The sequence below is a fragment of the Microtus oregoni genome, unplaced genomic scaffold (assembly GCF_018167655.1).
Source record: "Microtus oregoni isolate MIOR12 unplaced genomic scaffold, Mior012 000008F_ref0000371, whole genome shotgun sequence".
NCBI classification, from domain to species: domain Eukaryota; kingdom Metazoa; phylum Chordata; class Mammalia; order Rodentia; family Cricetidae; genus Microtus; species Microtus oregoni.
Genome location: NW_024543067.1, coordinates 15,790,333 through 15,811,581, shown reverse-complemented (window position 1 = coordinate 15,811,581; position 21,249 = coordinate 15,790,333). Strand labels below are relative to the sequence as shown.

The window sequence follows — 21,249 nt, the reverse complement described above, 5'->3', positions numbered from 1 at the left end:
GACTACATGATGAGAACTTTTCCCAATGACAAAGATGAAATAAAATGTTCATAATTCATTTTTTCATTACACAAAAATTCCCCTGTGACAAGTGCCCCCATTCATCCATATATCATCAGTGACTAACTGGTTTATACATTGAAGTTTCTAGTGTGTTGCCTAGAATTCTTTATTATAATAATAATAATTATTATCATTCAGAGGAAATTAAATGAAGCAAGGTTTTTCTAAAAATGCAAATATCACTACTGTTAAGAACTAAGCTATGTTTACATCTTTGGTTAATTCAATTAGCTTCTACAAGTTAAGGCATAAGCTTTCTAATAGAGGGAAAAATGAAATCTAACTTGTGCAAAAAGGGAAAATTTGGGGGGCATGTATAAACTAAGGCTTGGGGTTGGAACTGGGAAGTCAGGGGACTTGGGTATTTGGTAGAAATGCGAAGAATTCTCGGTTCCTTGGAAAACAACCTGCATTGACATTGGTTCCATGGAGAAAAGTTTAAACACCCTTCTTCTATATAACCAATCTTCTGAAACATCCTGTTTGTAAATTGATCATTATTTTGTTAACCAGAACCCACAAAATCACAACCAAGGCAGTGGCCCCATCTCGGAAATGCCAGTGCCTGGGAATGACCTAAAGGATCACTGCTTTTGGACAGTGCAAAGCTAGCAACTCTGGGTAGTGTAACTCCTTTAGCATTCTTCAGCTGCCTTTGTCTGAGCTGTCACCATGTGCAAACCAGTTGGGGCAACGTGCTACGAGACTGCAATCATTGCTGCAAGCATTGCTGCTAGCCCTGCGTGGCAGCTCCAGCCAGCAGCTGCCAATCACCTTTAACACTGTGGCTAACGATGCATTCTCATGCCGGCATCTGGGCACCAGTAGACAGGAACATCCTTGGGGATGACCCCAGCTAAGACTCCAAACAGTAGTGGAGAGGGTGCCTGAACTGCCCTTCCCCTGTAATCAGATGACCTAATTGTCATCATAGAACCAACTGATGGAAGCAGATGCAGAGATCCATAGCTAAGCACTGGGCCAGGCCCCCGAAGTCCAGTTGAAGAGCAATGATATGAGCAAAGGGGTCAAGACAGCTGACCCGAGCTAGTGGGAGCTCACAGACTCTGGACTGGCAGCAGGGGAACCTGCATAGGACTGAATTAGGCCCTCTAAATGTGGGTGAGAGTTGTGTGGCCTGAACAGTTGGTGGGGCCACTGGCAGTGAGATCAGGATTTATTCCTCAGGCATGAACTGGCTCTTCGGAGCCCAATCCCTGTGAAGGGATACCTTGCTCAGCCTGGATACAGTGGGGAGGGCTTTGGTTCTGCCTCAACTTGATGTGCCAGACTTTGCTGACTCCCCCCGTGGAAGGCCTTACCCTCCCTGAGGACTGGATGGTGGGTGAGGTGGGGGAAAGTGGGAGGAGCAGGAGAAGGGGAGGGAAGGGAAATTGGAATTAATACGTAAAATAAAAAGAAAAGATCTTTTTAAACACAAAAAATAAGTTTTAAAAAAGAGAATATCTTTGGGTTCCATGGTTCAGAAGACTGAGTTGAACAGCCCCAGCTTGACCTGATGGTCAAGGCAGGCTTCTTGAGTCCTCCACACCTCAGTTACTCTTGTATAAAGAGTTTAAAATGAGACCTACTTGGTGGGGTTTCTGAGTGGTTGGGGTTAACACAGGTTCAACAGCCCTGTGTCTGACGTACGGTGAATTCTCAGACTTGAACTTTTCCATGAGTTCCCCAATGAGCAGCAAACACCAAACAGAAAAACACATTGTCTGTACTGCCTGTGATAATAGTCGACGTGGGCTGTAATCGGTAATTAAAGGAAGTGAGCAGAGCGACTAACTGCAGAGCACAAGCTCAGCCTGCAGGAGGTCCTGGGCTTGATCCGGAGACTGTGTGATGGGACTCTGGTTTATCAACTGTGTTAACAGCGTGCCAGGGTTTGACCTTAATTTTATGAATAAAAAAACGATTTCAACAGTTATTGAACAGTTTTGAAGAAAAATAATGCTTATACCATTGGCCTTTAAAACAATAGTGTCTTCCAATTGTCTGGTGTGGGAACAAAACACTGGGGACAATAATAGCCTTTAGATAATGATTTCTATAGATCCACACAAACCAGGCTCAGTTATTAAGGGGAAAATGAGTTTAATAAGATGGTATTAACCAGATTCTGCATCATCTAAGGAAGTATTTCATAAAAATGTTTTGGATATCAATCGACCTCTGGCAACGTTAGTGTTGTCAAATTTTGTATTATAGTGAGGTAGACAGTTCCAAAAGAAAAGCTCTCCATTAGACAGATTTAAATTTTTATAATAATATTTAAGAAAACGATAACATTATGAAAGAATGAAATATCTGATTAATGCTTAACTTTGTACAACTCGAATATAAACTTTAAAAATATTAGAACTTATAACATTTGAGTGCATATAACGTTTTGTACATTAAGATGATTGCATGGCTTCTCTTGGCATCTGCAGTCATCTTAAATAAACAAATATATACAGCCTCAACAGAACAACAGTGCATCCAAAGCAAATGTGCATTTAAGTCAGTTCTCCTGGACAAGTCTTGTCTCTTCTCTCTCCATTATATTACCACGTATTAGCATTTCCACCCTTTCCTTGACAGTCTGCAGATCTCTGACCCAGACAAGCAACAGATTCAGATAGGGAGAGAACAAACCAGTCGGGGTACCCCAAAGCCTTCAGCAAACTTTAACACACCTTTCTCCATTTAAACTATCCCACAAACAAGGCTGAGGCCACCTACTTCTCAAAGGGAGACCTGGGTAATATTTAAAAAATAATCCTGGTCCAGACTGAGGGAAGGAAGGAGGTCTTGACTACCTGGGAGCAGGTATCTCCTGCTTCCTTCTGGTTTCTTTCCTTGAGGCCTGTACCCCAGTTTCCACCCCAAGCTCAGTGTAACCCTTGACTCTTCACAGTATCTCATTACTATGAAAAAAAAAAAAAACCACCTAACTGGTAATTACAATCTAAAACAATTCTCTAGGGGGAGCCCTGGGCAATTGCTGCCTGGTAATCTCTCAGGAATGTCAGAAAGAGGGGAGGGGTCTTAATTTTTAGAAACTTCAGAGGCAGAGGCTCCTGACCCTTTCATCCTTCCCCTGCTTGGGGCCTGGTCCTTTATCTCCATCCTCCTGCAGGGCCATCATCTCCCCTACTGATGGAGTCCACTTCTTAGGTCTTTTCTCCTCTTTCCTTCTTACCTTAATTACAGAGTTCCCACCCCTCGCCATTAAAAAAAAAAAATGTTTCCCTTAGAAGGAGGTGCTGGAATTTTGACAAATTCTGTTTAAAGAAAATCAATGAGAAACAGACATGACGAAGATCTTTTGGGGTGGGCTCCTTGGAGCCTTGGGTACTGCACCTCCCTGTCACCGGGTCAGAGCTGGGCCTTGTGGTTTCTCATTATCCTTCACGGGGTTCCACAGGGACTAATTCCTGTCATTCCATCCATACCAACTCCTTTCCCCACCAGCAACGGTAAAGGCATCCGGAGTCCACAGCAGTGGCAGCTCCCAGTTCCCTGTGCTGGCTGAGGCCAGGACAGAGCTGATAAATTCATGGGAGAGCAGGCGGCAGCTTGGGCCCAGGTCTCTCAGGCTTCTCAAAGGGCAAGATCCCTCCCTACTCCCTATTCCTTTAACCAACTCTCCTAATACTTCCTGTGCAGAAGTCAAGGGCGTCAGCTATGACGTAGCTGGAAAGACCCAAAGACCCCACTTTCTCTCACAGGAAAAGGCAACAAGTCCGAGATGCGGAGAAAAGCGATTGGTTCTTCCTCTCGTGCCCCCACCCCCATCCACGGAATATCTGGAAACAGATACCCATCTCTCCTCCACCTTCCATCTCCTATCAAAATCAAGGAGACACAACAAAACCCAAAGCCATAGTAAAAAAAGAAAAGGAAAAGAAAACAATCCTTGTCTAGTCTTTCCAGGGTAGCCAGGCAAAGTGTAAAAACCCTTAGCTGCTTCTGGGTTGGCGAGTGGAAGATTCTGGGAGGGCTGGGCTGCCTCCTCTCCCACTGCTCCTACTTCCAAGATGTCCCCAACTTGTGGCCTCTTCAGGCCAGCTCCAGCTCCGCCTCTCAGCAGTCAAGCCTCCCTCCAAGGTCCCTGTCTCGGGCGGACCACACCGCTACCTGCAGCCGCAGGACTCCACCACCATGTCCTCGTACTGCTTGTAGACCACATTATTGCCTGCGTCGATGTACAGGATGCTAATGGGAGTCAATTTGGTAGGAACGCAGCAGCTGGGCGGGGTGGAGCCCGGGTCCATGGAGTTCATCAGCGTCTGGATGATGGCGTGGTTGGTAGGCTCCAGATGCGAACGCAGCGGGAAGTCGCACACGCCCTCGCAGTGATAGGCCTCGTACTCTAGGGGCGCGATAATCCAGTCGTCCCAGCCTAATTCCTTGAAATTCACGTGCAGGGGCTTTCTGCTGCAGCGCAGCCTGGACTTCTTGCCATGTCGCTTGCCGTGGCGGCTGGCGAAAGCGGTGCGTCGCCGCCGGCGGCCGGGCGAGGGCAGCCAAGGCCCAGCGTCTGGGGCACCCGACGGCGCTGGCCATGACCCCTCGGTTCCCGCCGCCTCGGCAGAGCCCAGCTGCTCGCGCATCTCGGCGAACAGGTTCTTGCGCTGGGATCTGGTGAACACTACGAGCAGGGCGCGCTCTTGGGGCGGCCGCATCCTCCGTCCGAAGCCCAGACTCCGCAGGTCCGGAGGCGGTGGCTGCTGGGGACCACTCGCTCGTGCCTCGGTATCCCCAGCGTCCAGCTCGCCCCAGGCTGCCCGCAACTCCAAGCACAGCTGCTTCCATGGCTGAGGGCGCAGGCCCTGCCACACGTCGAAGACTTCCCAGCCGGTCTGAGTTGGTTCCTGAAGATCTAGGGTCCTGGCGTCCAACAGCAGAGGGGACAGACAGGGAAAGAGCTGCACGTGCAGCGGTTGGGCTGGTGGCCCCGAGGGCGCTGGGGGCGCCTGGCGATAAAGCCTCAGCTCTGCGCCCACCAGCTCTTCTTTGTCTGAGAGCGTGGATACATCAAACAAATACTTCTGTCTCCGGAGAGGAGTGTGCGAGAGATCGTCTGCGAGATTAAAAAAAAAAAATACAGTCAGTTTCATTTACCAGGAGATCAGCCCGGTGCTCTTTGGCAGTCCCCAAGAGGAAGAGGGAAGGAGGGGGCAAGCAGCTAGGGAGTCCAGTTCGGCTGCCCAACCACCTCCAGACTCACTGCCTGGATCATACATTGCTTGGGGAGGAACCAGACCCAGACCTCAGCTCAGCTGCTGCCTGGGACAGAAGTCTGTACTCCCCGTCAAGGCAGCTTCCCTGGGCTTCCCCTTAATGGGCTGTGTAACCAATAATATGTTCTTGTGGTGGCAAGTCTGGGCTGCCCTCCCCCAGCCCTACTCTGCATGGACTCCAATCATTGACGCTCAGATATTACCTCTTCCAGTGGGCTACCCCAGACCACGCTGACCCAAAGCAGCCTTCCTTCCTGGGCCACTGTAGCAGGGCCTTGGCTTATCATCTTTCTGGCACTTGAAATCATTTACAATTATCCTCTCTATGCTTGTCCCAGGGTCTGGCTTTCCCAACCGCCAGACACCCTTCATCAGTCCACAGAAACGAAGACGGTAGCAAGTCCTTCCATACCACAGACCCAGAGCCCCAGGTGCTGGACTTAGAATACACACAGGCCAATAGGTGCAAAAGTTGTACAGCATACAGAGAAACCCTGTCTCGAAAATTAAAAAAAAAAAATTGCAAAGCAGTGGTTTTCAATTTGCCTCTCAGGTGTCGGTGTCTGCTTATCAAATTGAATCAGTATCTAAGAACAGGACCCAAGCATGAAGCTTTTGTGTGCTTAGTTGTGAAACTGCTTCCTTTAGATTCACAAGTGATTTGCAGGCACAGTCATTCTACGAGCCCGCTAGGCCATGGTCGGATTCCTACCCTCCAGGCAGTGTTGCTGGGGCGTTTAGGCCAGGCAGGATGCAGACAGAAGGAAGAATTCCTGTGTCACTTCTTCCTTTCTATTCCAATCTTTTTCTTCCTTTCTTCCAACAGATGAAAGCGTGATGCAGCTTTTGGACGTGGGGACGGAATGATACACAGACTAGCACGCCAGACTTAACATCCCTGGAGATCTTTGGTACATGGGAAATAGGCATTCCTGGAAAGAGCAGGCCTCGGCCAGGGATACCTAGTCCAGGCCACAGCAGGCCCCACCCCTTTCCCCACCATCCAATCAGTCCCAGGCCACAGCAGGCCCCACCCCTTTCCCCACCATCCAATCCATATTCTGTTTTGCAACGAATCCCAAAGATTCATTCCTTGGTTACAAGTGAGAGAAAGACATTTGTGACACATACAGACAGGCGGACTTTAAATTCCAAGGCAAATTCTTTCGAAGGAAGGGAAAATTAGATTCCTTTCTTGACACATCTGTGCATGCAGCCAACATCACTTCAATGTGCAAGGCAGAAAGCTAAGCAGATCCTCCTGGGCCGCTTTCCCATAGAATGTTTACAGCCCAGCAAATCCAAGAATCCCCAAAGCCCCCTGCTCTCCCCAGAAGCTAGTTAAGTTTGCATCCGTTTCAATAGAAAAAGTATGACCCAGTCCAGCCCAGCCCTGACTGCCTGTCCAGATGTAACCTGGGGACACATAACCCAAGGATGCTGGCTCTGGAACCTGAGCCACACCCAGCCGCCACTCTGGGCTAACTGCTGGCTGGCTGCCTCTGAGGCACCAGCCTCCACCTGAGAGAGAGAGCTGTGAGAAGGGTTAGAGAGGAGGAAAGGGGGAAAGCTGCTGAAGTTGATTTATGGAAGCCAAGACCGGCAAGCCAACCAGCGGGGAATCAACACACGTTCTTTTTCTTCCTAGAAAGCTGTGTCCTACAATGGTGCTTAGCCACTACCCAGATTTCTGTACTTGTCACTCTGGGCTTCACTGCCCTGCTCAGTCTGGAATGAGAAAGACACACTGCAGACACACGCCGCTCCAGCTACACACTGTGAGGGCTAACACTCTTCAGACCTTGCTTCCCATGCACAAATTGATAGGGTAAATAAATACTGTTCCCATTTCTATGGTGGAATAAAAATAAGACTTGGGGGGATCGATTTTCTAAATTAAGTAATGAAGTAGGGGGCAACACTTAGATCTACTGAATTCCAAAGCTTGAGCATTTGGCCGTGAGTCCCATTGGTATTGTGCGCCAAATACAGAATTCTAGAAGCAACCATGAGTAGTTAGGGGCTAAAGGGAAAGGGTTACAGATCAAACTGTTTGTAGAGCTTGCTGGAAATAAATCCTGACCTCCCTTGGGAAATCATTTCCGTTTGTGTGTTCATAGTTTGATACACTTGTTCGCTGCCTAGAGAACACAGGCAGGCACAGAGAATAGTGACCTTTTCTTTCTCTCTCCTGCAACATGGAGAGGACAGCCTTCTTTTGTTACCATTTTATTGTTTCTAAGGATTAGCTAATAAATGGTTGGTCTGCACAACTGAGCCAAAAAAGAGACCTGAAAAATCTTTAGATTCTTCAGCCTTGTCTGGTGACCTGCTTTACTAAACTATCCTATACAGTCTATTCTAGGACTCAGGAAGGAACACAAAGGTTACCTTCAGACTCTGTCTGTTCCCCTTTCTTCTTGTACTAGTCTAGCTCTGATGTGGGAGGTCCTTCCGTCTATGTGTTGCTTTATTAGTTAATGAATAAAGAAAGTGCCTTGGCCTGTGATAGGGCAGAGTAGAGCTAGGCAGGACTATACTGAATGCTGGGAGCAAGAAGGCAGAGTGAGGAGAAGCCATGTAGCCCTGCTGGAGACAGATGCCAGAACTTACCCGATAAGCCACAGCCTCATGGCGATACACAGATTAACAGAGGTGGGTTAATTTAAGATATGAGTTATCCAGAAATACGCTTAAGCTATTGGCCAAGCAGTATTGCAAATAATATGGTTTCTGTATGATTATTTTGGGGCTGAGCAGATGAGAACAAACAAGTAGCCTCTTACTACATACCTCATGATTGGAGGGGTGCTACCTGAATACTTAAAGTCACCCCAGTTCACAGGTCACAGCACCCCAGGTGTGATCCTCTCTTGGGAATACAGGCTGGTAAAGAAGCTGCCTGGGCTATCAAACTGAGTAAAGGCTAGAATTATGTGACTCAGGAACACACACACACACACACACACACACACACACACACACCAACCTAATATTAAGAATATCTCACAGGAACTTGTTAGGGAGAAACACCATCTGAGGCTGCAGAGCCTTGAGGCTGCCTTTCTGGAGCATCCTGATGATGCTGATTCTGTTGGCGCAGGGACTCACACTCTGAGAACCACAGACATAGGTGGGGATTGGATTTCCCATTATGTGGGGAGAAGAATCACTGCAGTAGAGACAGAGAAAAGCACACAGCTGCAGGCCAGGATCCAAGACACTGCCACTAGACCACGTCACCATCTCTGGGGGCTCCTCTGTCTGTATAACCACTCTCATATTTTTGATAGTTCTATCCTCTTTCTCAACATGTCTCCAGAGTCTGACTCCTAAGCAGAGGACCGGAGAAGGGAGCTGCTTTCTAGAGATCCCCTCCAGACCACATTCGCCTCACATCTGAACCTGCTTTGGAGCCCTATGCAGAAAAGACATAGCCAAGAAGGAACATCCCATAGGTCTGCAATGTAGAACCTACCATGCACAGTTACTCCTCAAACACTTGACCAGCTGGCCTGGAAACCCAAAGCCTGGCCCAGCTGCTATGGGTCACCTGTGGCCAGGAAGCTGGCCCTTTGCACTGCCTTGCACACCCCTCATCTAGTAAACCCCATATAAATATGGGTGATTGTAGCGGCGTAAACGAATGCAGACAGATTGTAAGAATATATATAGTTTTAATGTAGAAATAAACTTACAGAACCACCATTCCCGCGGAGACCAGGAAAGCAGAAGAGAAGGCTCGGAGCACGCTCGCCAAATTTATAGGCAGACATTAGCCCGAGGCGAACACGCCCCCTAAGGGGCGGGACTTATCCCTACAGGTGATGTCATCAGATAATCCCATTCCTTGCCTAAATGTGCACTGTTGGTTTCTAAGTCTATGGCACTTTCTCTCATAAAAATAATTCTCTGCTTTAGTCTCTAAATTGTCAAATGGTCAGTAATTCACCACAAGAAGCTTATGTGGGATTCCCCTCTGTATGCTGTGAACACCATTGGTTAATGAATAAAGAAACTGTCTTGAGCCCGTGATAGGGTAGAATGGAGTTGGGTGGGGAAGACTAAGCTGAATGCTGGGGGAAAAGGGTGGAGTAATGGGAAAGCCATGGAGCCGCTGCTGGAGACAGATGTGCTGAAACTTTGCTAGTGGGCCAAAACCTCATGGTGATGCACAGATTAATATAAAATGGATTAAATTAATGTGTAAGAGTTAGCCAAAAAGAAACTAGAGCTAGTGGGCCAAGCAGTGATTTAAATAATACAGTCTCTGTGTAATTATTTCAGTTCTGGGTGGCCATGATGAACAAGTGGCCCCCTCCTTACAACAAGAAGCTTCCATTTGCAGCAAACTAATTTGCAACAATTCAGCTCTCACTTCAGCCAACTCTGTGTTCTAGAATATCAAATGCATAAAGCTTTCTAGATACAACTGCAGAGATTGTTGCTGTTGGTCCTTTTATTTTTCTCCAGAAGATGAGTAGAAAAGAGGAGGAAGGGGAGGAGGAAGAAGAGTCAGATGTATCTGAAGGAAATCCTTCACAAGTAAGTAGCAAATTGGCAAAAATACAATAAAACAGGCAAAGCTCATCCTGGCACTTCCCATGTGGGGTGTGTGTGACAAGGTATCCGCTGTAGTCCAGTCTTGAGTAGAATTCCCCTCCGTAGTAATGTGGTTACATTAGCAAGAGCTCTTAGTACAGAAGTTTTAAAAATTAAAATAGAAGGAAGATGTTAGTCAAAAATAGTTTCAGAGGCCGGGCGGTGGTGGTGCACGCCTTTAATCCCAGCACTCGGGAGGCAGAGGCAGGCAGATCCCTGTGAGTTCGAGACCAGCCTGGTCTACAAGAGCTAGTTCCAGGACAGGCTCCAAAGCTACAGAGAAACCCTGTCTTGAAAAAAAAACAAAAAAAATATATATGTTTCGGTCAGAATCAATATAAGAAGACAAGGCTTTTAATTTTTTTTAAAAAAGGCAGGATGGGGAGCAATTATGGGAACAGACTTTCTTAGGCAAGTGCACAAGGCTAAGGTAGGCAAAGGAAATGGATGAAAGACTCCAAAGACAGATGCTTAAATGGAGAGGAAAAGATGGAGCAGCCTGAGCTTAGATTACCAGGCAGCACACTCGATCAGTACCCACAGCTGTTTCTCCCCAAGGGGCTGACTCCCAGTCAACCCTCATAACATTGCTAAGACACTGAAACTTGTAGAGAGGAAGGGATCAAAACTATGTCTTCCCAAGACATCGCTGGCACCTCAGACAGCTTAAGTCCCTCTTGAGAACTGAAATTGGATTTGTTCCTGCCAGTGACCAGAGCTATGAGTGAAAATGTGATTCTAAAAGGACCCGTAGGCCCTTTGCACACTGGCTTCTCATTTTCTAAATGAACCAGCACTTTGGATGGATGCTGGTCAGGCTCAGCAACCTCCTCCATCTGCCTGACCGTGTCTTCTGTGTCTTTGAGAGTCACAGAACCTGTAGCTAGTCTACAGCTCAGAAGATTCGTACTCTGTGGCCTTTCCTAATCACACATTCTAAGTAGGATTAGGTCCTGGAGTGCACAGATAATCAATCGCCCATCTTTGCGAAGAATATTCCAGAACTCTTCCAGACTAAGCCTCCTCCTCGGCCCCCAGCTTATTGCAGACCCGGAAGCAGTTTTGATTGCTAACCGGGCACTGCTTTTGTGCAGGGCTCGTGGCACTCAGAACTTTGATGACCTCTCAGACCCCTTCACAAGTATTCGCTCTGCTCCATTTTATATTCATTTGCCAGGATAAACTTCAGAACACCAAGACTTAGTTTAACATCTTGCAGCTTGTAACAGATCACACTAGTTCCAAGAGAAACCTCCAGTTCTTAGGACACACTCCTCTACAAGGCTGCAGAGGAAGGAGAGAGAAGGGAAAGCCTGCCACCATTTATTTTTGGTCCTCAATGTGATCCATACTTGACTAGACTACAATTTCCCCCAGGATGCATTGTACTTTTCTCTATAAGATGGGAAACATCCAAGCTCAGTTTTCATGGCTGTGATGGAGTCACTTCTGAGGGGTATCAGATTCAGCACCAACCTGAAGTGCCAGAATCTGTCAAACTAGATTCTTCCAGGTGGAGTCAAGAAGTCCCTCCCTGTGGTGTGTAAAGGCCTGTGTGGGTGATCTAAGCTGGGTCTAGATACAGTTACCCCCGGAGCAGTTGTGATCCCATCCTTGCAAACCCTGGCCCTTTGCTAAACATTCTCATTAAGAAAATGTTTTGGGGGCTCAGCAGTTAAGAGCACTCTTCCAGTGGTCCTGAGTTCATTTCCTAACAACCACATGATGGCTCACAACCATCTATAATGGAATCTGAATCCCTCTTCTTGCAAGTGTAGCCTTGCGATGCCTGCTCTTTCCTCTCTTTGGTACACGTTGTGAAGTCTATTCTGTCCCAGAACAGTCATGGGTGGTAAGATAAGGATACTGCCTATGTGTACCTGAAAACAAACAGACAAACAAAATGACTCCCATGTTGAGGGAAGGAGGCATAGACATGAACGCCTGGGTTGCAGCCCTGATGGTGGTATGCTGACTCTGTGAATCACTAGACTGTATCAGTATGTACATACCGTTCACACTCTAACTGGCCCAACTTCTAGAGTTCAACTTGCCCTGTGTTTCATTTTTTTTTCCCCTTCCAATCCCCAGAATGATCTGGGACCCATTCCTGAAGTCTCTTTTTGTATGGTGGATTTACGTTTTTTTTTTTTTGTTTGTTTGTTTTTTTTTTCTCACATGTACCTGGGTCAGGTAGGCTCCTTGGCTAATGGTCTGGTCACCTGCCTGGATCCTATAGAGAACGTCCAATGCTGGTACCAAGATCTGTTTCAGTAGGAAACTGTGAACCTCAGAAGGGGAGCCTTCTCTTACCTGACTGAAACTGAGCCGTGGATCCTCAGCCCAGACTTACAATGTGCTAACTCCAAACTCAGTCTTGTTCATTTCTGGGCAGCGAAGGACAAGAACCAGCCCCCTTCTGAGCACTGAGTATAGGCAATCAAAGCTTGGTTTTGTCTTGACAGATGAAACATACACTTGTGAGATGAGTGGCTAAAATCTGTTCTGGTCACAGACTTGACTAACCAAGATCAAGGACACTTACCCTGGCTTTTGTCTTTCACTTGCCTCTTGCTCTGGGCTCCCAACCACAGCAGCTCAGATCTTAATTTAAGCACACACAGGAGATCAAAACCAACCTAATGGGTTTTCAGACAACCCTCCCAGCCCCCACTCCACCTGTGTGAGCTGTAGGGGCAACCCGTGCCTCAGAGACCCAAGATGCAACTCCTTTCTGAGGACCAGAACAAAGTTGGCTTGTTGGAGGAGGCTTTTCCCACATGTGAAGGAGTGAACCCACAAAACGCCCGGTAGAAATGACACCACATCTCCTGGTAAGAGGGAGTAATGAGGGTTTGCAGGAGTCGTAAACTCCTGGTAGAATCTGGAACTGAAAATATGTCCTAGAATTGTGGGCTTCTGCTCAAAAGAAGAAAGATAAGTGGATGCTCTATGCAGTTTTTCTTCCCAACTAACCCTGTAGTTGCAGGTTAAAGCCAAGGTTCAAAGAGGTCCAGGATGGTGCGCAGACTTTCAGGTTCTAATTCCCAGTTCCTAAGCCTCCTGTTTAAGAGACGCCTCCATAATATTCTTTGAAGTGCTGGGCAGCAATGTTCAGTCTCTGGATTGCAACAAGTCGCTAATTTTGCTCTACCTTTCAACAATGTAGCAAAATGAGATTCTTGGTGTCAGCTGCCAGCCACAGCAGGGCTTCTTTTTTCCTGTTGTTTTCTTTTCCAGGTTTCCTCCCCATGGAGCTTTCAAGCTCCAGTCTACTGGGAAGCGGACAGCAACTGGACCACCTAGCTCCCTTAGAGGCAAACCATGAACACAGCTTCTTGCCGTGCTCAGTCTCCTGTCCCTATCCTCATTCTCAGCGGGCACCAACTGGTGCTGCTGGCCCGCCTTTCTCTGCTCTTGTACTGCCCACTGGGGTCCTTAAGCCTTGCCCCGCCCCAGATGCCAGCCTCTAACTGTACCGCCCAAAGCTTCTCCCCACCAGGCAGCATCCAATCGCCTTTTAAACTCCCGCCCTCCCTTTCCCAAAAGTCGAACTGACTCTCCACCCTGAGCAATACCAATGGACCCATCTGGACACCTGGGAGCTATTCTAGTAATCAGAAGACAGTGTTTAAACTCAAACTGAACTTTAAAAACGTACAGAATTTAGACGGGGAGTGTCAAAGGGTCTCTGCAGTGGGTCCTCACTTCTGCTTTTCATACCAAAAGATCTCCGACTCCATTTTCTTCAGTGATCCCACAAAATGATAGCTGGTGCCAAGTTATTCAATAGCAAAGGGGCCAGCAAACTAATACCTTTTATCATACTTGAAAGCGCCCAGGAGTGGTTGGATTGCCCAAGGTCATTTGGTGCATGTGGCAGTCTGTCAGGAAGCAAAACTTCCTGTATCTGCCAAATTTCCTTCATGCCCCCCCCCCACCGCAACACTCATCCCTTAGAAGGCCTACTATGGAAGAGGTGTACTATCACCCCAGAACTCCTGGTGGGGGAAACGGATGACACTAAGCTTCCTTTCAATGCAAGACCCAGCATTCCCGGCTCCCAGAGGATCCAGGGACAGGTGTTCTGGGCAGAAAGGATGGCTTTCGGATTCTGATCCATTTAGGAAAGGAGCAATCCACAGAACCTACAGGGTCCATGGCTCGGAGGAATTTTGTTTTACTTAACATGCGGAAACGAAGGAGGCTTCTGAGCACGTTTTTTTCTTCCCCTCCCCCACCAGTCATTTTACCCTGGGCAAAAGCTCCAAAGCCTCAAGGCTCCAGAAAGGAGGGTTACCTTTGATGCCGTCAGGCAAGCCTTTCGCGCCAAAAATCCTCCTGCAACCTGCACACTAGCCACACAGATGCTAGGCCCTTTTAGCATCGTGCGTTTTCATCTTGGTGGCCCCTAAGTATCCGAAGACAGTAATGGTGCTGAGCACAAGCCTATGGCTTGGTTTGTGACCTTAAATGTACCTGAATCATTACAACCTAAAGAGAAAGACAAACTTTGGAGTTTAAGACTCCCTTGTCTTTCCCAGGGCTTTCCCCAGGGCCTCTGGGTTAACCCTGTTAGGGAAGATCCTTCAGCATGAACCACAAAGCCAGCCCTGTGCCTGGTCCTCTGCTGGCACCCCTCAAACTCACACACTTACACGCTTAGCAAACTCTCTCCAAGGCTGTTCTCTCTTTCCGGGGAAATAAAGCCTAGATTGGAACCTTCTGCCCAGCTTCCTCACTTGGCCGTCTGGTATGAATTAGTGTTTTTATAAGGGACTCAAACAAATCGAATACAAGGTCACCAAATAATTAACAGTTGCGAATTCCCTCCTTCCCCATTAAAATACTTCCCTGCTTATATTTCATTTTCCGTTTGCCAACGACAACAGGGTCCAGGCAAAAGTGCTAGCGCTGCTGTGTTGATTACTGAGTGCAGAAACCCACGGTTCTGCAAGGGTTCTGCATCAACACAATGTAGCAGGCAAACAGCAGGAAGCAACGAAGCTCTAGCATGCCCCTCTCTCTCTGAAGTCTGTCTGTGCCTAGCACACCCCTGCTTCCTTGTAATCTTTGAAATGAAGATAACCACACAAACTAGTAAGCAACCCGAAGCAGCCGCTCCTGAACTCACTTATAAAGGTATCCAGCCCCTAAAGACCCTTCTATCTCCTCTTGGGTGTTACCTGCTCTTTGCTGTCTTCTTTCTGTGAGCAGGCTTGGAACAACAACACGCACACCACTACCAACTGTTCTCAATTCACATTCTCTGGGAAACCTAGCTTATAGACACATTCCTAGACTCACTTTGTTCCTTTTCCTCATCTTTGAATCCTTGAGGTTTTTTTTTTTTCTTTTTTAAGGTGGCACTTACCAAGCAATTGCATGGAAGGCTCTCTCTCCACAGTCTCCACCTTCTCTCCTCAGTTCTAATTGTCTGCCTTGATCAAACACCCAGGCCCCTGGGATTGCTGGTCTTTGTGGTTTCATGAAGCCTAACCTGGTCCATTCTGACCCCTGTGGTCTCAGCTCCCCACCGACACAGATGCACCTCTCTTCTCTACTTCTCTAAAATAAACTTTGAGGTACGACCGGACCATAGTTTGCGCTTCTACTCAATAAATCCAAGAGAAAGCCAGGCACAATACATATTCAGACCCCTGCCTTGAACGTTCCCTGAGAACTCCTCATTGGACCTTTAAGTACTACGGAAGAACATTAAACCGGAAAGAAAATCCCGCTTTTATTTGTCTTTTACTACTGTATCTCATCACAGTTCCTTGTCCTTACCCTATCCATATAGTGTCCTGCGTTAGCATTCAGCGCCTACAGTCTGACCCCAGTCTCATGTCTAATCAGTTGTGTGACCGTGAGCAACTCCATTTCTCTAGTTCACCTCCAAAGCAATGCACAAACGGTAGCCGAGAATTAAATAAATTCTTTCATGTTATAGCTTTTGGCATAGGACTTGGCCCACACTGAAAGGTCAACCTATCTTGGCTACTGTCATTACTGTTATTTACCATTCCTGGGCGTTTTCAAAGCTTTCAATAAGGCCGCCTTGGGATTAATGGAACAGGGAGGAGCACTGGGACAGTAGAGGAGGCCCCGGTGTTTCTGAGGAACCATCGCTCTCTTTGCTCACTTGGCGCGGGGCTTGTTACTGCCCTCCCAAACTCAAACACCAGCTTCAGGTTTAACTTTTAAGTTCTCCGGTAACGAGACCTTTAACCAATTCTGTCTCTCGAGTCTCTCGGAGCTTATGAGCCCACTTCGAGGCTCCTCCCCTGGAGGGACCCTAGCTCCTCGGATCCCAGCCTACTACTCTGTGGCGATTTAAACCTCCTCTAGGCAAGGCGCCAAGTTAGCGCGACCAGCTCCTCTCCTGGCTGGCTCTTTTCTTTTTGCCTACCCACTTGGGGGTTGGGGGAGGGGATGCCGAAGAGTTTGGCACGTTAAGAACCCCCGCGCGCGAGGAGCGGAAGTCCTCACCAGAAGCCCGGGATGCGCGGTTAGTGGGTCCCTTCCATCACGGGAGACTAGACACCGTTTGATGTGTTATGACATGAACCCTCAATTAGATCGCTGAGTTGAAACACTCCAATCAGAGGCCCAAGGCTAAGCAAGCCCCGGAAGGTCCAACCCGAGGTCACCGCCAGTGACACATCAAATCAAAATCAGTGAGAGGGAAAGTGAGGTTTTCCCTTTATCAAGCTGGGGCTGCAGCCAGCAATTCAGCCCCTACTCCGCGCACCCCTTCAGTCCCTCTCTGCCTGTCCCCCAGCTCCTTTACACCCTCGCGGCGGCTTGCCACAGGCAGCACAGCCTTCCAAGCGTCCTCGCAGTCCTCACACAGTTTCCTTCAAACTCAGAGGACGAGGAGGAGAGAAAGCCTTTACAGCTACCCTCTCGGTGGGTCTTGGTGCACCTAACTAGGGACCTCTGACAGCCTTGTGCATGCATTCTGAGGTTAAACCTACAATCCTGCTGACCTCGCGGCGTTGATGGCCAGGGAAGAGTGTTCCTTTACTCCCTATTGCCCATTTGGTGCTGGAGGAGCCTGGGGGCTCCCAGCACGGTGCGAGGGTGTGTGGGTACTTGGGGGCAAGCAAGGGCTGAAGAGTGCTCGAATCCTGCAGGTCTAAGGGCCCCAGAGACAGCCGTTCCTGCTTTCTGAAATTCCAAGGTCCTCTATAGATACCTGGGAACAGCCTCCAGTGTCCCTTGGTCTTGTGCCAACTTTCAGGAACTAGTGAACCAATAAGAGTGCCTGCCTGGGGTAGGAGAGAAGACCTTGTCGCTTCCCAGGAAAAGAAGAAAGTACCCAGTCGCCTGCTAGCCTAGGCCTCTAGGATTTCTTCCCTTAGAACAGTATTCTGGGACCTTCCATCGCCTCTCCTCTTAGAAACACTAGGAGGTTTACTGAGACGTTGCTGGGGGAGAAATTGTGCTCCAGCAGATGTAGGAAGGCATTGGCGCTGAGCTGGGGAATCCAGGTACAAGACCTTGTAGCAGCAACACGAAGAAGCCACGTGTTTTCGTAAAGGCGACTTTATTATCCCTAAAATCGTCATAAAATACGGCGGCATTAATGTGCCGTCGGGTCCTTTCAGCAGCTCATAACCCGCTGACCTCAGATTGCAGCTGCATACCTAGAATTTTGGCTGAGAAGGAAAGCAGCTTCCAGGGACTGCTGGTGACTGGATACTGAGTCAGGCTTGGGGCAGGAGGGTGAGGGGGACATTAGCCCACTCTGGAAAGGTTCGAGAATGTGAGGATCATCAAGGCGGATAGATGTAGCTGAGTAGTTCCCTCTGCCCAATTCTGGGGCTCTTGGGATTCTGGATACTTTCACTGAACCTTAGCCTGCGGGTTTAGGAACAGGCGAAGCTGAGCCTGGGGGTATGACAAGCAAGGACTGCCTAAATCTCTTAGCGCCTCTTACCTTCTCGGTACCTTCCCCTCTGTCCACCCCTCCCTGCTTTTTCTGAATTACGTTTTCCTCTCTAGAAGCCGGTGGAACTTTCCCCAATATCTGAGGTTTAATCAGAAGACATTGGCCATGTTGTGGATCAGTGAGGAGAGCAAGAGGGGGAAGTTCGGAAGCCTATAGACCGGTGCATCCAGTCTGGCGCAGGGGATGAGGGTTGGGTCCCCAGACGCTTAGAGAGAAGAGCAGAGTGAAGTCTGTCTGAGAAAGGTGGATCTGCGCACTCCTGTGGTACCCTAAGCCCCAAGAACCTCACGCTTTCAGCGGTCCCTGGTTGTGCCAGTCTGGTGGACTGCGGCTTGAGAACGATCAGGTGTGCGATACTACAGGAAGAAGAAAAAGAAGAAAAAAAAGAAAACATGACAAAAAAAAAAAAAAACGGTGCCAGAACTGATGTCCCTCACAACCTGCACAGGGCTCCAGAAGAACTCACAGGATTGCTGGATTAAGGCACTGCCTGTCACTGGTCCTAGACTCCTCCGCTCCCTGGACCCTGCCGCGCTTTTCCTTGGGAGACAGGAGGCTCCACGCTTTCTAACGCCCTCACAGATGCCCTAGGGCCAGCATCCCTCATGGGCTTTTACCACTCTGTCCCTCAGTCCTTTCCCTGACCCTTCTCCATCTCCCATCATTTGCCCACCAGTTCCCTCCCTCTACCCTTCCTCCTCTAGCTACCAGACCAGCAACCACCACGCTGCTTTCGGCAACAGACGAGAAAACACGGAAGGGGAGGACTGCAGATCTGCAGCTGCACTCGGAACTTTGGACTTGCGAAAATAAAAAAAAAGGGGAGGTGTCCAAAATGGGTTGGGAATTCACAAAAGCAGCCTCTTCCCAGAGCCCGGGCAGCGCTCTGGCTGAGGAGCTCCAGCGGGAGAGGAGTCCAGCGCTTTCTTTGCCACTTACCCAGTCCTCTGTCTACAAAGCTAGTGATCGTATTAGCTGACTTGGAAGACTGGAAAAAACTGGCATTGATGCCCAACTTCTCGGCAATGGAGTAAGTCCTGTAGATTGACAGCATGTACTCGTGGGGCACCACGCGCGGGACCCTGCCCGGAGGCTCCTGCCCCTGAGACTGTGCAGGCGGCCGAAGCCGGAGTTCGCTCTGCCTCGGCTGGTGCTCCTGGGGCGTCTGTCCCTCTGCACTCTCTTGTGGTGTCCTCGGCATCTTCCCTTCTTTGCGGCTCCTCACGTCCTTGGTGGAGTCCAGTTCGGTGGAGGAGGACGAGGAGATGGAAGCCTGTTGGAAACCCGGCAAATCCCAGAAGAAGCTGATGAGGAAGATCGCCAAGAGCAGGACCCTAGGAGAGTCCATGGTGAGCCAGTGACTGAGTTTCCCGGAGAGGCAGCGGCGACAGCGGCAGCGGCGGCGGAGGCGGCGGCGCCGGGCACGAAAAGGCACAGAGCAGATGGACAGCGGCGGGGGCCGCGTTCCTCCTGCAGACTCCGAGTGCGGGGAGCCGGGCAGCAGCTACACAAACCGAGGCCCTGCCACGCCCCCTCCCGCCCCTCGCCGGGAGGGGGGAAGAGAGGAGGGAGAGCGGCACGGCGGGGAGGGGGAGGGCGGCGGGTAGTGCGGGCAGGAGGTGTGGAGTAGGGGGCGGTGGTGGGCTGGGGTGACGGCGTGGCGCCGCGCCCCCGCGGAAGACGTGCGAGCTGCTCGCAGCGAGTGCCCGGCGGAGTCGGGAGCGCTGGCAGGGCGAGCGGGACCGAGCACCGCTGTCCCTCGGCTGGAGAGCCAGAGCCCGCACGCAACACCAGGGGCCATTTGGCAAGGGCGGAGAAGCCCACCCTCCGCAACTCTGCCCCGCCGCACGCCATTCCCGCCAGCTGCCTGTACTTTCCTGGGAGTCAGCGGCCCGGGGATCTGGGAACACGGGAAGCTGCAGTGGCGGTGGCCAGAGCTGGCTCGGAGCTGGTGCTTCTGCTGCCGGCTGCGCGCTGGCTCGCAGTAGTGGTACCTTCTCCGCTCCGCTTCAACTTCAACCCCCAAGTCGGCGTTAGCACAGCCAAGGGCTCAACCTTGAGCCCGGGAGGGCAGGCTCAGGGGCCAGTCCTTCACAGCCCCATTCTCTCGATAGGATGCTGCCTTCCACAAAGCCCTGCGTCTATTCCCGACCTTCGAGGTCAGGCAAAGGCCAACAGTCTTCAGAGTTTGGAGCAGTGCTCAGAGATGCTCGCTCCCCTGCAGGCCCCAGCCTCTTCTCTTGCAGACCCCAAAGTCTGGTGCAGCTGCTGCTTTTCTCTTTCCTGTGATCCCCGGCTTCTCGGGCCCCTTGGGGGCTTGCTTCCCTCTTCTTCTGCACCCGTACTTCCCCCCCCCTTCCATTTTCCTGCTGTTTTCAGGACTTCCTTCTTCCTCAAGTTCCTTCTCATTCCTATTAGATACATCTTCTCCCCCGCCCCTCACAACGTCGCTGGCCTGCCTGTGTTTCTTCTTGTGGCCTCCCAAGTCTCTGTTTCCCACCCTCTCTTTCCCCACCAGACCCCTCCCTTCGCAGCTCAACCCCAATCTGTTTCTTTTCAGTCCAGCCTCACCCCATCACGAGTTTCCTTTATCTGTCCCCAGATTCCCAGTGTCTTCCCCGCCCACCGCCCCGCCGGTTCCCGGAGGCTGGGCGCTGCTACACTTGGCAGCTCAGGGTTGCTTCTCTCACACAGCCCTCTGCACAGAAGTTTTCCATAGTCCCCATGGGGTGCTCAAGCACCAGCCTTAACCGTCCCGCTGCAATCATCCCACTTTCAGGGATTTAAAAATGAGGTAAGAAAAAAAAAAAAGACTCAAAGATAAGTGACTTTTCCAAGGCCATTCAGCCAAGGATAGACCCAGGAAAGACTTTGCCACTTTGTGTCCTGGTTTGATCTGAGGTGGCTGTTTCTCTGTGGGTTCTTGGCCCCGTCCTGCCACCTTGCCTTCCCCTATCTCCTTCTTTGGGACCCTAAAGGCCTGAAAGCATGCTGACTTGGGGGAGGGGGCAGTTCTGCTTTCCCCTCACTTTATTCTGACTTCTTTAAGGTCAAAGGCATGCCTCTCACCCTGGACACCTGCCTCCACGCCTCAATATGGCAAAACGTCCACAAGGAACCTTTGCGCCAGGTATGGCTCCATGATGTTTGCAGACAGTTTTCGCTTCATCTTCATAACAAGCCTGAGATAGAGGCTGTGTTGTCTCTATTTTACAGGCAGGGAAACTGAGGCCCAAGATCACACTGCTCCAGAGTCTTTACCGGTCATTGCTAGACTTTTGAGAAAGGCTGCTTTCCTCTTGCTCGCCAACCCATTGTATGTTGGCTAGGGTTAGTCAGCTCATGCCTGTCTGTCTTGGATGTGAAGGTGCTTACTTTAGCCCCATC

General features: G+C 49.6%; 1 protein-coding gene across 2 annotated transcripts; it reads right to left on the bottom strand.

Moving 5' to 3' along the window:
* Positions 1 to 4,193: 4,193 nt before the first annotated feature.
* On the bottom strand, positions 4,194 to 19,210 carry Gdf6 (growth differentiation factor 6). 2 transcript variants are annotated; one of them, XM_041656736.1, is made up of 2 exons: positions 18,802 to 19,210; positions 4,194 to 5,143 (listed from the first exon to the last, which is right to left on the bottom strand). In XM_041656736.1, the coding sequence occupies exons 1-2, from the start codon at positions 19,208 to 19,210 to the stop codon at positions 4,194 to 4,196; spliced, it is 1,359 nt and encodes a 452-aa protein (XP_041512670.1). The 2 variants fall into 2 exon arrangements, 1 of the variants encoding a protein (XP_041512670.1); XR_005974720.1 differs by lacking the exon at positions 4,194 to 5,143 and adding an exon at positions 18,099 to 18,218 and having other exon boundaries at positions 18,802 to 18,832.
* Positions 19,211 to 21,249: the final 2,039 nt, after the last annotated feature.

Excerpts from the sequence above, each read along its gene's own strand:
- Gdf6 (XM_041656736.1), bottom strand. The coding sequence starts at position 19,210 with ATGGACTCTCCTAGGGTCCTGCTCTTGGCGATCTTCCTCATCAGCTTC. Across the intron at positions 5,144-18,801 it reads CTTTGTAGACAGAGGACTGG|ACGATCTCTCGCACACTCCT; the intron begins GTAAGTGGCAAA and ends TTAATCTCGCAG.